The 15,816-nt window shown below is 36.5% G+C and overlaps 1 protein-coding gene across 4 annotated transcripts in view; it reads left to right on the forward strand.

Annotated features, from left to right (window-relative positions):
- The window catches only part of MAEL (maelstrom spermatogenic transposon silencer), a 73,313-nt gene that overhangs the window by 36,498 nt on the left and 20,999 nt on the right, over positions 1-15,816 (forward strand). For all 4 annotated transcript variants that reach the window (XM_007458092.1, XM_007458089.1, XM_007458091.1 and 1 more), the window contains 3 exons: positions 6,879-7,003; positions 7,768-7,822; positions 7,942-8,083. In XM_007458092.1, coding sequence (XP_007458154.1) covers positions 6,879-7,003; positions 7,768-7,822; positions 7,942-8,083 — 322 coding nt within the window. The remainder of the gene's footprint in view (positions 1-6,878; positions 7,004-7,767; positions 7,823-7,941; positions 8,084-15,816) is intronic.

Raw genomic sequence — 15,816 nt, forward strand, 5'->3', positions numbered from 1 at the left:
TCTTTTCCAATTTGGATTCATTTCTTTTTCTTCTCTGATTGCTGTGACTAGGACTTCCAAATTATGTTGAATAAAAGTGGGGAGAGTCGACCTCCTCGTCTTGTACCTGATCTTAGAGGAAATGATTTTGTGTTTTCGGCATTGAGCATGATGTTGGGTTTGTTATGTTCCCTCTGTGCCCACTTGCAGGAGAGTTTTTATCATAAATGGTGTTGGATTTTGTCAGAAGTTTTTTCTACATCTATTGAGATGATCATGTGGTTTTTCTTCTTCAATTTGTTAATGTGGTGTATCACACTGATTGATTTGTGGTTATTGAAAAATCCTTGCATCCCTGGGATAAACCCTGCTTGATCATGGTGTATTATCCTTTTAATGTATTGTTGGATTTGGTTTGCTAGTATTTTGTTGAGGATTTTTGCGTCTATGTTCATCCATGATATTGGCCTCTAATTTTCTTTTTTTGTGGTATCTTTGTCTGATTTTGGTATCAGGGTGATGGTGGCCTCATAGAATGTGTTTGGAAGTATGCCTTCCCCTGCCATTTTTTGAAAGAGTTTCAGAAGGATAGGTGTTAACTCTTCCCTAAATGTTTGATAGAATTCACCTGTGAAGCCATCTGGTCCTGCACTTTTGTTTGTTGTGAGTTTTTAAATCACAGTTTCAATTTCAATTCTTGTGATTGGTCTGTTCATATTTTCTATTTTTCCTGGTTCAGTTTTGGGAGATTGTACCTTTCTAAGAATTTGTCCCTTTCTTCTAGGTTGTCCATTTTATTGGCATACACTTGCTTGTAGTATTCTCTTATCCTTTGTATTTCCTTGGTGTCTGTTGTAACTTCTTTTTCATTTCTAATTTTATTGATTTGAACCCTCTCCCTTTTTTTCTTCTTGAGTCTGGCTAAAGGCTTATCAATTTTGTTTACCTTTTCAAAGAACCAGCTTTTGGTTTCATTGATCTTTTCTGTTGTTTGCTTTGTCTCTCTTTCATTTATTTCTTCTCTGACCTTTATGATTTCTTTCCTTCTGCTAACTTTGGGTTTTGTTTGTTCTTTTTCCTTTAGTTGCTTTAGGTATAAGGTTGGGTTGTTTATTTGAGATTTTTCTTGTTTCCTGATGTAAGATTGTATTGCTGTCAACTTACCTCTTAGAACAGCTCTTGCTGAGTCCCATAGGTTTTGGATAGTCATGCTTTCATTTTCATTTGCTTCTAGGTATATTTTGATTTCCTCTTTGATTTCTTCGGTAATCCATTGGTTGTTTACTAGCATATTGCTTAGCCTCTGAGTGTTTTTGGTTTTTACAGTTTTTTTTCTTGTAGTTGATTTTTTTTTTTAATATCCTAGTGTTGTGATTGGAAAAGATGCTTGATATGATTTCAGTTTTCTTAACTTTACCCAAGCTTGCTTTGTGGCCCAGCATGTGATCTATCCTGGAGAATGTTCCGTGTGCACTTGAGAAGAATGAGTATTCTGCTGCTTTTGGATGGAATGCTCTATAAACATCAGTTAAGTCTTTCTGGTCTAATGTGTAATTTAAGGCCTGTGTTTCCTTACTGATTTTCAGTCTGGATAATCTATTCATAGATTTAAGTGGGGAGTTAAAGTTCTTCACTCTTAATTGTGTTACTGTCGATTTCTCCTTCTATGGCTGTTAGCATTTGCCTTATGTATCAAAGCACTCCTGTGTTAGCTGCATATATATTTATAATTGTTAAATCTTCTTGGATTGATCCTTTGATCATTATGTAGTGTCCTTGTCTCTTGTAACAGTCTTTATTTTGAAGTCTACCTTGTCTGATATGAGTATTGTTACTCCAGCTTTCCTTTGATTTCCTTTTGCATGGAATACCTTTTTCCATCCTCTCACCACTTTCAGTCTGTACGTGTCCCTAGATCCGAACTGGGTCTCTTGTAGGCAATATGTATATAGGTCTTGTTTTTGTATCCATTCAGCCAGGGTGTGTCTTCGGGTTGGAACATTTGATCCATTTACATTTAAGGTACTTACCCATATGTATGGTCTTATTGCCATTTTTGTTAGTTGTTTTGGATTTGTTTCTGTAGGTCTTTTTTCTAACCTTTCTCTTTTGTTCTCTTGTGATTTGATGACTATCTTTAGTGTTGTGTTTGATTTTTTCTTTTTTGTGTATATATCTATTGTAGATTTTTGGTTTGAAGTTACTATGAGGTTTTGATATAGCAGTCTATATACATACAAGATTGTTTTAAGCTGCTGGTCTCTCAGTCTCAAATGCATTTCCAGTGTCCTGCATTTGTACTCTCCTCATGTCAGGATTGCTGGTTTTGATACCATATTTGTAGGTGGATGATTTCCTACCTTTATTGTATGTTTACCTTTACTGGTGAGATTACCCATTCGTAATTTTCTTGTATCTGGTGGTCTTTTCCGCCTAGAGAATTTCCTTTAGCATTTGTTGTACAGCAGGTTTGGTGGTGCTGAATTCTGTCAACTTTTGCTTGTCTGTAAAGCTTTTGATTTCTATGTCAAATCTGAATGAGAACCTTGCTGGGTAGAGTATTTTTGGTTGTAGGTTTTTCCCTTTCATCACTTTTAAGTATATTATGTCACTCCCTTCTGGCTTGCAGCGTTTCAGCTGAACAATCAGATGATAACCTTATGGTGATTTTCTTGTATGTTATTTGTTGCTTTTCCCTTGTTGCTTTTAATATTTTCTTTTTGTCCTTAATTTTTGTCAAATTTATTAACATGTGTCTCGGCACATTCCTCCTTGGATTTATGCCATATGGTACTCTCTGCACTTCCTGGACTTGGGTGACTGTTTCCTTTCCCATGTTAGGGAATTTTTCAGCTACTGTCTCTTCAAATGTTTTCTCAGGTCCTTTTTCTCTCTCTTCTCCTTCTGGGACCCCAATCACGTGAATGTTGGTGCGTTTAATGTTGTCCCAGAGGTCTCTTAAACTGTTTTCATTTCTTTTCATTCTTTTTTTCTTTATTCTGTTCCGTGGCATTGATTTCTACTATTCTGTCTTCCAGCTCACTTATCTATTATTCTGCCTCATTTATTCTGCTGTTTATTCTTCCCAGTGTATTTTTCATTTCAGTTATTGTATTGCTCCACCCTGTTTGTTCTTTATATTTTCTAGCTTTTTGTTGAGCATTTCTTCTCTCTTCTTGGTCTGTGTCTCCATTCTTTTTCTGAGATCTTGGGTCATTTTTACTATCATTACACTCAATTCTTTTTCAGGTAGATTGCCTATCTCCACTTCACTTAGCTGTGCTTCTCAAGTTCCTTCATCTGGATCTGCCGTCTCATTTTGTCTAACTTTCTGTGTTTACGGCCCCATAGGCTTCAGGTTTGTGGTTCCTCTTCTGGTGTCTTCCCTGTGGTAGGTGAGGCTAGTCTAAGAGTCTTGTACAGTCTTCCTGGTGGGAGGGATTGGTGCCTGCCCACTGGTGTGTGGAGCTGGGTCTTGTCCCTCTGGTGGGCAGGGCTGTGTCAAGGGGTGTGTTTAGAGGCAGCTCAGGGCCCAGGAAGACTTTAAGCAGCTTGTCTGTTGATGGGTGGAGTTGTGTTCCTGCCCTGTTAGTTTTTTTGGCCTGAGGTATCCCAGCACTGGAGGCTTTGGACTGTTGGGTGGGGCTAGGTCTTGGTGTCAGAATGGCGGCCTCCAGGATAGCTCACACCGATGAGCACTCCCCAGCACCTCTTCCACCAGTGCCCTTGTCCCTGCAGTGAGCCACAGCTGCCGCCACCTCTCCAGGAGATCCTCCAAGACCAACAGGTAGGTCCGGCCCAGGCTTCTGTGAAGTCGCTGCTTTTTTCCCTGGGTTCTTGTGTACATGATAACCTTGTGTGCACCCTCAAAGAGGGGAGTTTCTGCTCCCCCAAGCTCTGTGGAGCTCCTGTGAACAAGCCCCGCTAGCCTTCAAAGCCAAATACTCTGGAGCTCCTTCTCCCAATATCAGACCCCCAGACTGAGGAGCCTGACGTGAGGCTCAGAACTCTCATTCCTGTGGGAGAACCTCTGCAACATCATTATTTTCCAGTTTGTGCTTCACCCACCTGGCAGGTATGGGATTTGATTATATCATGAATACACCCCTCCTACCATCTTGTTGTGGCTTCCTCTTTGTCTTTGGAAGTAGAATATTTTTTTCTGATCGGTTCCAGTCCTTTGTTGCTGGTTGTTCAGCATTTAGTTGTGATTTTTGGTGTTTTTGTGGGAGGAGGTGAGCTCAGGTCCCTCTACTTTGCCATCTTGTCCTCTTTCCAGAGAAACTAATCTCAGTATTTTGAATCATCTTTAAATCTTTTGATCATTTTGTGGAGAACTGACAGCTTCATGATATTGATTCTTTATGTTAATATGGGGCTACTCTTTTACGTTTTAGATGTGTAGTCATTTATAATAAAGTCTTATAATTTTCTCTAGAATCTTAATGTTATTAGTTGTAGCTTATCATTTTTCTTGCTATTATACAGGATAGCTCAAAATTATATTTTCTAATTGTTTACTTTTGGGTTTTGGTTTTATCCCACCTTTGCTAAACTCTTGAGTTTTTTTAGCAGATTTCCTTATAGCTGTGAAATGACTCTTCTAATCTGTATCTTTTACTTAAAAAATTTAAAACTTGTTCTGTCTTAGTGTGCTGGTTATGAGCTCTAGTTTTTAATCTTTCACCTATGAGTGTTCTGTTTGCTGTAGTGTTCTTTTCTTTTTTCTTAGTTTTGGTATGTATACTTTATTAGGATAAAGAAATTCCCTTCCATTTCCAGTTTCACTAGAGATATCAGTTGCACATTTTAATGAATACTCTTTCTGGATCTCAGATGATTTGTGTTTTTTGTCTATATAGTGATTTGCTAATCATAAACCAACCTTACATTTCAGGAACAAATCCAACATCATCACTGTATGACTGTTAAATAAATTGCTGGATTTGGTTTGCTAATACTTTGTTTTAGGATTTGCGCATTTGTGTTAAAGCCTGAGGTTAATCTTAACCAGTTTTATTATCAAGGCTATTTTGCCATCCTAAAATGGGTTGAGGAATGTGTTTTCAGTTTTTGAGTTTACATTTGTTTCTTTTTTCTGGTTCTGTTGAAGTTATCAGTATTTTTTTCATTTCCTTGAACATAATAAGCCTCATTATTTTAAAGTTTTTTGTCTGATAACCCTATTACAGGGATCTTTTTTTGGATGTATTTTTATAGTCTTAGTTATCTTGATGTTCAAGTTTTCAGTTGTCTTAATATATCTGGTCATTTTTGAGTGCTGAACAGTACATATGAAAACTTATTACTCCTCTCCAAAGATTTATGATTGTTTCTGGCAGAAATCTGGAGTAACTATCCATCTCAGGTTGCTTTAATCTAATTTCAGATATTGAGATAATTTAAAATTGGGTTCAGACTTATAAGAGTCAGTTTCTTTCTAGTTGGTCTTTACTTAAAAAAAAAGAGGAGGAAGGTGGACATATTACCACCAAAGAATCATCAGTAAAATTTATAATTGACTTCACAGCATAAATAGTGGAGACCAGAAGATAATTGAATATTTTTTAATTTATAAATTTTTATATATACACAGGTAATATTGGAGTAATATTTTTAATTCTTCATAGCTCAAGATCTGTTGAAAATTCCTCAGTTTCTCAGCCTTTATATCTCCTCTTCTAGAGTTGATAAATGCCCAAATGACCAACAACTCAAGTGCCAGATTCAGCTCTCTAGGATTTCATCCTTTCTAAGATTTTGGGCCCATAATTCCTCACTACATTTATATCTCTGCAGTGCTTTCAAGCAGGCGTTTCATATGTTTAGCTTTTCCTAGTCAGTCATTATCAGAAATTGAACTCTTGTTGCATTTTTTTGGCTGCACATTGCAGCTTTGTGGAATCTTAGTTCCCTGACTAGGGATCGAACCCAGGGCGCCAGCAGTGAAAATGCCAAGTCCTAACCACTGGATCACCAGGGAGTTCTGAGCATTATTTTTTATAGTTTCCAGTTTTATGCTGAAATTCATAATTTGATTATGAATTTTTAAAATTGATTATGATTATTTAAAATCTGTGTCCAGTAACTTCAGCATCTGGACTACCTTTGGATCTCTATAAACTTTGTTTTGGTTCTCATTTTTTTTCTTCGTTTACCTGGTTATTCACATAGACTATTTGGGAAAAAATGATTTAGTGAGGTTTATAGTGATGTTTTCTTCCTCCTGAGAGGATTTTTCTAGACACCTGGGGTCTCACAGACCAGGCCCCCAAAGCTGTCAGAAGCACACTCTCAGCCATTAAACTTCCTCTTCTGTAATTAGCAAATTACTCCAGGGGGAAAACTGCCCCCAGAGCTAGACTCACCTCTTTTGGATTTTGTAATATTTTGCATCTTGATCTAATAATTCCTTGCTACTGCAGGTGCTCTTGACATCCTAAATTTTTGTGGGAAGTTTGGTCTGAATTACTTGGTCCATATTTTACTGGAAGTAGAAGTATTCATCGTACAATCTTTTAAAAAGCAGTCATTATTATCAAGGTCTCCAGCCTTATTAATAAACCAGATTCATGAAAGGCCACGTAGGAATAGTGAAAACACTATATAGGCTCTTTCACTTAACCTCGGTTTGAGTCCTGACTCCACTGTTCACCAGCTATTAACTTACTGCTAACTTCTGTGTTTCTCAGTTATCTCTTCTCTAATATGTGTATATTGTCTACCTCATAAGATTATGGGATAAAATATGTAAAGTACGTAACCATAAGCAGGCTTGGTACAAGTGCTTAAATATGAGTTATCCACTACTCCCTTCCTGTACCCTTACTTCTATTCCTACTCCATAATATTTGTCTTAGTCAAATTTTTAACTCCTACCTACCTTTTATTTCCTTCAGGTGATTCTAGTCACAAGATTCCTATTTCAAACTTTGAATCTGGGCATGACCAAGCAATGGTGTTACAAAACCTTTATAGATTCATTCATCCAAATCCAGGGAACTGGCCACCTGTCTACTGCAAGGTAATTTCAACATAAGAATTTCTTTTAAGTCATTACTTAGAAACCAAAAGATCCATGAAAGATACCCAAAGAAATAACTTTTGCCTGTGTATTAGCTGTGTGTTAAAATATATATGTTCTTATTTTGAATGTAATTAGGTATAACGCTTTTTCTTCTAAATCTCTGGTATTGGAGGGATTTTGAAGACTGCAAAAGCTGAATGTATTTCAGCTTCGGTCAATCTCATGTTTTTAGTTCCTCCTTCTGAAATATCTTCAATTGTTTTTACTCTGAAGGATGGATTTCTAGTCTATACACCTATTCTCCTAGGCAAGAGAATTGTTTGTTCAAAATTGTTTTTGTAGCAGTCCCTTGATCTTCTTTTTGTAATCTTTATTCTTTGTTTTCTCTAAGTTCTTCTAGGCTAGGTGTCATAGAATTGGGTTTTAACCTTACTGTTTATTAGTGTCACCATAAACACAAATCACCTTATTTATCTTTTTCTGAACATTGGTTTCTTCATTTGCTTACCCTAAGTCTCACTTGATGTTCATAAAGTATATTAACATTGCTTTATGAGCATAACTGGTTATTATTAGTAGTATTTTCTAGAATATGTTGCTCTGTTTTACAGTTCTTGTTTAGTTGTCACAGAGTCTTCAGTCTCTCCCTTCTCACCATCCTTACCCCTCCTCCCTCCCCTTCCCCCAGTTTGAAAGGACCACATTAATTAAAAGTAACAGAAGATAGGAGAAAATAAGTAAAATGTTTTTCCCTTCTCCAGTCTGATGATAGAGCCAGAGTCAACTGGTGTTTGAAGCATATGGAGAAGTCATCAGGTAAGTTAAACTGGGTCACTGCTCAAATGCATTTTGATATCTGTGCTTCCATTTTGATGTACATGTTCTGTGTACCTAAACTTACTAATTGTATGTGTGTTTCTGTTTACCAATGGAAGAAATCAGGCAAGATCTAGAACTTCTCACTGTAGAGGATCTTGTAGTAGGGATCTACCAGCAAAAATTTCTCAAGGAGCCCTCTAAGACCTGGGTTCGGAGCTTCCTAGATGTGGCCATGTGGGATTATTCTAGCAACACAAGGTATTTATAGTGATTTTGTGATAGTGATACTGACTTTTTTCTGAACTGAAAAAATATGGTATGATTAGTTTTTGCCTTTTTAAACAATATTTTCCTATGAAACTTTGGAATCATTGTATTTCCTTGAATATAAGATTTAATTGATTTTAAGGTACATTGTTACTTCGTCTATCAATAAAAACAAAAAAACTACCAAATAAACTGACAGTGCTTTATCACTTAGAATTTCTGTACTGATGAAAGAATATTTTGTATTTATTTGTATAGACATTTTATTACATAGAATTCTTGTAGTTATAAGAAATATAGATGTGAAATAGGGCTTTCGTGGTGGCACAATGGTTGAGAGTCCGCCTGCTGATGCAGGGGACACAGGTTCGGGCCCCGGTCCGGGAAGATCCCACATGCCGCAGAGTGGCTAGGACCGTGAGCCATGGCTGCTGAGCCTGCGCGTCCGGAGCCTGTGCTCCGCAACGGGAGAGGCCACAACAGTGACAGGCCCACGGACCGCAAAAAAAAAAAACAAAAAGATGTGAAATAAATTGAAAGTATATTTTTTACTTTGAAATAATTTTAGGCTTACAGAAAAGTTGCAAGACTCTGGTACAGGGAAGTTGTATATACCATTCTCAGATTCTCTAACTTAATATTTTTATGTATTTATAACTTTTTCTCTAAATATATATACACTGTTTCTTTTTCTCAGCCTCTTGAGAGCAAGTTGCTCTCATGATGCCTTTTCACCCCTGAGTATCAATGTGTTGTTCCTAAGAACAAGATCATGTATATTGCCACAATACAGTTATCAAAACATATTATTGCCATTGATACAGTACTACTGTCTAATCTAAAAGCTATATTCATATTTTTCTAGTTGTTCTAATAATGTCTTCTATAGCCAAAAAAAAAAAAATTTAGGATCCAAGCCAGGATGACATGTTGCATTTAGTTATTATGTCTCTTTAATCTGGAATAGTTCCTCAGTCTTTGACTTTCAAGATCTTGACCTTTTTGAAGAGTACAGGCCCATTACTTTGCAAAATGTTTCTCAGTTTGAGTTTGCCTGTATTTGCACATGATTAGATTGAGGTTATATATTTTTAGCAGGAGTACCACAAAAGTGATGTGTCTTCTCAGTGTCATATCTGGAGGCATCTGATGTCAGTCTCATTACTGACAACTTTGATCATTTGCTTAAGATAGTGTCTGCCAAATTTCTCTATTGAAAAGTTACTCTTTTGTACCTTATAATTAATATTCTGTTGGGAGATTCTTGAGATTTGGTAGATAATCTATTCCTCAAACTTTAATCTGCTAGTTTTAGCATCCATTGATGATTTTTGCCTGGGTTGATCATTACTATTTTTGTGAAATGATGGCTTTCTAATCTGATTTTTTTTACTTTATTTTTAATTTTGGCTGCCTTAGGTCTTTGTTGCGGCACGCAGGCTTTCTCTAGTTGTGGCGAGTGGGGGCTACTCTTCGTTACGGTTTGTGGGCTTCTCATTGGGTGGCTTCTCTTGTTGCAGAGCACGGGCTTTAGGCACGTGGGCTTCAGTAGTTGTGGCACTCGGGCTCAGTAGTTATAGTTCGCGGGCTCTAGAGCGCAGGCTCCGTAGTTGTGGCGTACGGGCTTAGTTGCTCCACGGCATGTGGGATCTTCCTAGACCAGGGCTCAAACCCGTGTCCCCTGCACTGGCAGATTCTTAACCACTGCGCCACCAGGGAAGTCCTTCTAATCTGATTTTTGCTTCTACATTTAGTAGTTAGCATTCTACTGTAAGGAGCTTTTCCTCTTTGCTGACTTTTTTTCATTTATTTATGAGTATGGACTCATGTATTCCTATATCTTATTCAGTGGGCCATAATCTCTTATTAACTTATTTTTATGCTCAGATTGTTTCCTTTATGGCCAGTGGAAGTCCCTTCAAAGCAGTGGTCTCTTTGTTTTGGTTTTGATGTTGTTGTTGTTGTTGTTTACATTGCTGCCTCATTCTTTGAGTGCGTCTTTGCTTTCCAGCTCCATATATTTCAGGTTCATCTTGTACTTTTCCCTGCTCCAGCTTTGAATTAGCCATTTCTCCAAGGAGCCTTGATTCCTTTTAGTGGAAGAGTGGGCATTTAGGAGATAGAATCTGGGTGCTGGGTGTTCATTCCTATTAGACTGTCATTGATTCTAGTTCCCCTTAGTGGAAAGAGCTAGTAAATATATGTGTATACATACATTTCATAAACATTTTTATGCAGCTAGGCTCACCTGCTTGCTCCTTCCTCTCTCTCTCCCCCTGTCTTTATCTCACCGTGAGTTCATGCTGAACCTACAATTCCAATTTAAAACCATAGAATTTTCCAGTTTTCCATTTTTGTATTGCCCTTCTGAGTGGAAAAACCTGGTGCTCAACATTTTTGTTTGTTCAGTCCTAGAATGCATTAAGTTGTTTTAGAATTAAGTGATACCACTATTTTAAAAAAAGGCATATTAACAGTTTAGAATCTTCTTTCAGTTGTTTTAGTCTGAAGGTAGTCAAAATACTTTGTTCAGAAGTTATTGGAGTTGGTTCTTTTTTTCTCCTTCAATGCGGTTAATTATTCATTTGAAATATAGTTAAGTCTGTTTGCTTGTTTTATTCCATTTTTGGTTTTGCCCATATTTGTTGGTTTTATTATATTTTGAATGTGGAATGTATTAGCATAGTTGAAACAAAGTATATTCAGAAGTATCACTCTTCAGTCTAGCTCCATAAAGTTCCTTGGATTGCATTAACTTTATAAATTAACTTGGAAAACTGAAACATTTATATAATGTTGAATTCTGTCCAAAGGCAAGAGGTGTCTTTCCATAGTTCAGATCTACTTTTGGGTCTTTCAAGTCTGTTTTAAAATTTTTCTCACATAGATTGTGCCTATCTGGGACTGGTGAATTTTTGTGGGGCAGTTCCCACAAAAATTTCTGTTTCTTCTATGAAAATTGATTTGATTAGGCTTTCTGACTTTAATGGGATCAATTTTGGTAATCTGTAATTCCTTAGGAAATTGTGCTTTTATATATGTTTCCAAATTTGTTTAAAATTAAGTCTGCAAACTAAGTAGTCTTTTATAATTTTTAAAATTCCTTGTTTCACTGGTTATTTATCTCATTGTTTCTTATATATTTGTGCTTCTACCTTTTCCCCCTAAATCATGCTAGTGTAGTGCACTGTCTGTTTTTTTCAAAACAACAGTTTATTAGATCTGCTAATTTTCTGTTCTCTTCCTCATTCATTTCTGCTTTTATATTCTTGGTACTTTGTGGTTCTTTTTTTTAGATTTTTGGGCTCGGTATTTAGTTAATTTGGGTTTTTTTTTAAATTGGTAAGTGTTTTGTAGAGTGAATTTTCTCTTAAACATGTCTTGCAGTGCATCCCATAAGTTGTTGACGTAGTATTTTGTCATTTTTTAAAAAAAATTCTGTACTTTCAGCTCTCTTTAACCCAGGAGTTAATATGAGGCTTTTAAATGTCCAGATGGAAAGCTTTTTTGGTTTTTGTTAGTAAATTCTAGCGTCTTTGCATTGTGATCAAAGTATTGTTTGTAATATTTCTACCTTGTGGAAGTTACTAGTGTTTTGCAGTTTTTTGGTAACTATATAATCAATTTTTGTGAATGTTTTGTGGGTATGTGAGAAGAATATGTGTTTATCAGGGTGCAACATTTGACAAGTATCCATAAGCTCTACATTATTATGTTTAAATTGCCTTATCTCTTTATATTTTGTCTACTTGATCTGTGTTATATTGAGAGTGCTGTGAAGTCTCATTACTACTGTTTCCGTGGATGTCTCATTATATCTCCTGTAGCTATAAGTGGCTGTGTTATTTGATGCCCTTACAGAAAAAGTTTGCTGAATCTTGATCTAGTAGATTGATCAAGGGCTCTTGGGAATGGCAGTAACTCTGTTCTTGCATGCTTAAAATTTTTTCTGTTGGTTTACATTTTATTTCCTTGAGTTTCTAGAAAGTACAGCTGCATTGTTGTATTGCTTTATGTTGCTTCTTAGAAGTTTGTTCATTTAATTCTCTTGATCTTTTAAGTTACTTTGCTCTTTTTGCCTGGAGACCTTAAGAATGGTTTTTCATTTTTAAAGTCTAATATTTTTACTTGAATGTTTCTCTGAGTATATTATTGCAGGTCAGTCTTCCCAGGTGTTTGGCAGGCCCTTTTAGTATGCAGAATCAGGTCTAATTTCTGGAGATTTTTCTTAGATTGTAGTTTAATATTCTATTACATTTAATTTTTCTTAAGGGTGTCCAATTATGTATGATTGGTCTTCTTTACCGTTCATTATGGTCACTTTTTCTGACCCTTATTTCTTCTTTCTTTAGTCTCTTATTCTCATGGTAGTTTTCTGTTTTCTTCAGTTTCCCTTATTAACTTCTCATTTGAATCTGTTCTTCCTTAGGCAGTTTGTAATTCAGTTCTTTTCCTATATGATTTTTATTTCTTTCCTGAGTTTTGTCAACTCTTTTCTTCTTTCTGTTCTTAGTTTTGAAGTTTCTTATTCAGGCCATGTTTTTGTCTCTTCAAATTTTTTGTTTAAGGATATTTAATTCCTATATTAATAACAATGTAGAATGTTATGTTATAGTGTTGTTTTATAGTTTTCGTCTCCTTCATGGTTTTCTTGGGGGGGTCGGGGATGGGGAGAGTTACCAACTATAGTGATTCTCATTTTCTGTTTACCTCTTGCAGTGGCTTTCTGTTGTTCCTTTGCATTGGTTTGAGATTTGTAGTTCAAGTGCTTCCTCTTCTGTCAGTGTAGCAAAGTATGGTTTCTTAGAATGCATTCAGGGTGGTGGCAGTGTCATTGTGGGTCTTTCCATTTTTTTCCTCCTTTCTTTGTCTTGGAGAATCCTAAGTTTCCCCCTCTGTGCTTTTTTCCCCCCTTCACACAGTCTCTAAAGGACTCCTTCCCTTCCTCTTGCCCTCTGCTGCCCAGAAACAGTGCCTTCCAGGCTGCCTTCTAGAGTTTTCAGGCATTTTTAAGTCAGTTTCCTGAAGCCAGTGCTCTGATCTACCAGGATTCTGAATATTTATCAACCGTCTCATTGTGGGAATGATTGTAATTTAATCTTGGGCTCTCAATTTCCCTTCTCTCTCTCCCCCCACGTTTTCTGGGCTCCACCCTCTCTATAAAGCTATATAGAGGCTTGGGTGTGAACTTGAGAAATGACTCCATTAGAAAGTAAGGATTTTCCTTTGGTAATTGAGTCTTGTAGTCTTGTAGTTATGCTTCTCTTAGTTATGCTGCAGGTATATACTTTGTTTTGTTTAATCTTGTTAGGCTTAAAAGTTTATGGATGATGTGTTAGGATATTTGGATTTATGTACCATTGCCTCAGCTACTGGCTAAAGTATTCCTAAAATTTCACATTCAGAATCATTCATTGTCCATGTTTTCATACATTGTTGTCTCTGTGTCATCCAGGGTGGTGATGTGGCATTTCTTAAAAGGGAATTGTACTATTGTCTCTGGATTTTCTCCTGAGCCACTGACAGACACCTTTTCTGCAAGTTTTGATGCTGGTTCTTTCTTGATCTTATCAGATGATACCAGTAGAAGGTTTCAGAGACAAACCAATACTTTCTCAGTGGTTTATTGACCAAAATATTGAAGGATTACAGTTGTTTGGTTATCCAGAAAAATACTCAAAGATATATGCAGAATAGAAACAGATTCATAGATATAGAAAACAAACTAGTGGTTACCAAAAGGATGAGGGTGGAGGGAGGGACAAATTTAGGGATATGGGATTAACAGATACAAACTAATATATATGTAATAGATGAACAACAAGGATATACTGTATAGCACAGGGAATTATACCATTATCTAGTAATAACCTGTAATGGAATATAATCTGCAAAAATACTGAATCACTAAGCTGTATACCTGAAACTAACATAATATTGTAAATCTATTATACTGCAATAAAAACAAAAATAAAAATAACTACAAAAAAATAAAATAAAATAAAATACTACATACCACTGTTTTAAAAAATAATAAATTTGTGCATGTTTAGGCAGTGGCAGCTATTTCTAGACTGACCAATAGCAGTTGTAGAATACCTTAAATTGTATGATGCAGTCCAATAAATGCATTCAGTTAAAATGTGAAAAAATCATGTTTTTAGAGTAGAAGAAATGGTGTTGAGTCTCAGAGTACGTATAGGCTGCAACAAGAGTAGAGTAGCAGGGCCTTCCCTGGTGGCGCAGTGGTTGAGAGTCCGCCTGCCAATGGAGGGGACACGGGTTCGTGCCCCAGTCTGGGAAGATCCCACGTGCTGCAGAGCGGCTGGGCCCATGAGCCGTGGCACTGAGCCTGTGCGTCCAGAGCCTGTGCTCCACAACGGGAGACGCCACAACAGTGAGAGGCCCACGTACCGCAAAAAAAAAAAAGAGTAGAGTAGCTTTGGTGTAAGACATTTTTGGAGGTCTGTGCCATGGGATTTTATTAAAGATAGAACCTGTTACATAGTACTTTAAGAACTTTAATAATAACTGCTTTGGAAAGGATGGGTCTCCCTTTTCCTGAGCTTCATAATATTGTAAGATTCCAATATATAGTATTTTACAAGGGAGTTTTGGTTGTAGCAGACAATAGGAACTATTGTTAGAATCTGTTAGTTAATATAAGCAGATAGGACTCTTTTCAAACACTGCTCTTAAACTTCTACTTAAAGGACATTAAACTTTGTAATAAATTTTTGATAAATGTTGTCTCTAGCTCTAGGAGAAATGGGTGGATTTTATATTGGTGAAATAGAATACAGTTACACAAAAAGTATCAGAATCTTAAATAAGCAGGCTGTTAATGACTACCATGTTACTTTGAAGGCTAGAGTATAACCTTTATAGATACCCCATTCTCCTTGTTGCTTCCTGTCATAATTGTCCTTGGATTAATTCACTGTGACCTGCTGACTGAAACAAGGCAGCTTTTATTTAATGAACGAGTATTTATTGAGCATCTCCTCTGTCCCTGTGAGCAGAGATTTGGGTTGAAGGAAGGACCTTTCCAAGAGAAGAAAATGGCCAAAAGAGTGACTTGGGAATGAAAGCATAGAGGCCGTTTAAGAAAAAAACAGTGAGTCAGTTTGACTAGAGCAAAGAGCATCTGTAACTGTCGGATGACAGTGGTTCCTGAGAAGGGGAAAGGCAGGGTTATCCTTGAAAAGGAGAAGAAACTTAACCCTGAAATAAGAGGAAAAGAGATCACTGAGACCTTTGGAAATCAAGAGGAAAAGCGTGTAAAAGGCCTTTATGCTGCACATTATTTTAGTGAATGAGGTGGTGGTGAAACTTTGGGAGTAAGTTGCGAACTTAACAGACATAATCACTTACAACCTTATGTTACTACTTTGGAGTGGAATTTCATAAAAGAAACGTTGGAAATCATTCAAATTGGAGCTATATTTCAGGCTGCATAATGAATATTAATAGCGTAACAGAGTGTACAGAGCTGTTCTGATAATCGTTAGATTTTTAGAATATGAATCTTCCTTTGCTAGAAAATACACTCATATTTTGGGATAATTTGGACGAAGAGGACCAGTAAGTATAAATAAAAACACATGCAAACAATATCACTTTTAATAGTATAACTAGATTTGGAGAAATTTTTCCCTGGAGTCAGACTTTAATGGGTTTGTTGTTGTTGTAGTTTGTTTTTTTTTTTTTTTTTTTTTTTTTTG

Source organism: Lipotes vexillifer, unplaced genomic scaffold (assembly GCF_000442215.2).
Source record: "Lipotes vexillifer unplaced genomic scaffold, Lipotes_vexillifer_v1.1 scaffold189, whole genome shotgun sequence".
NCBI lineage: Eukaryota > Metazoa > Chordata > Mammalia > Artiodactyla > Lipotidae > Lipotes > Lipotes vexillifer.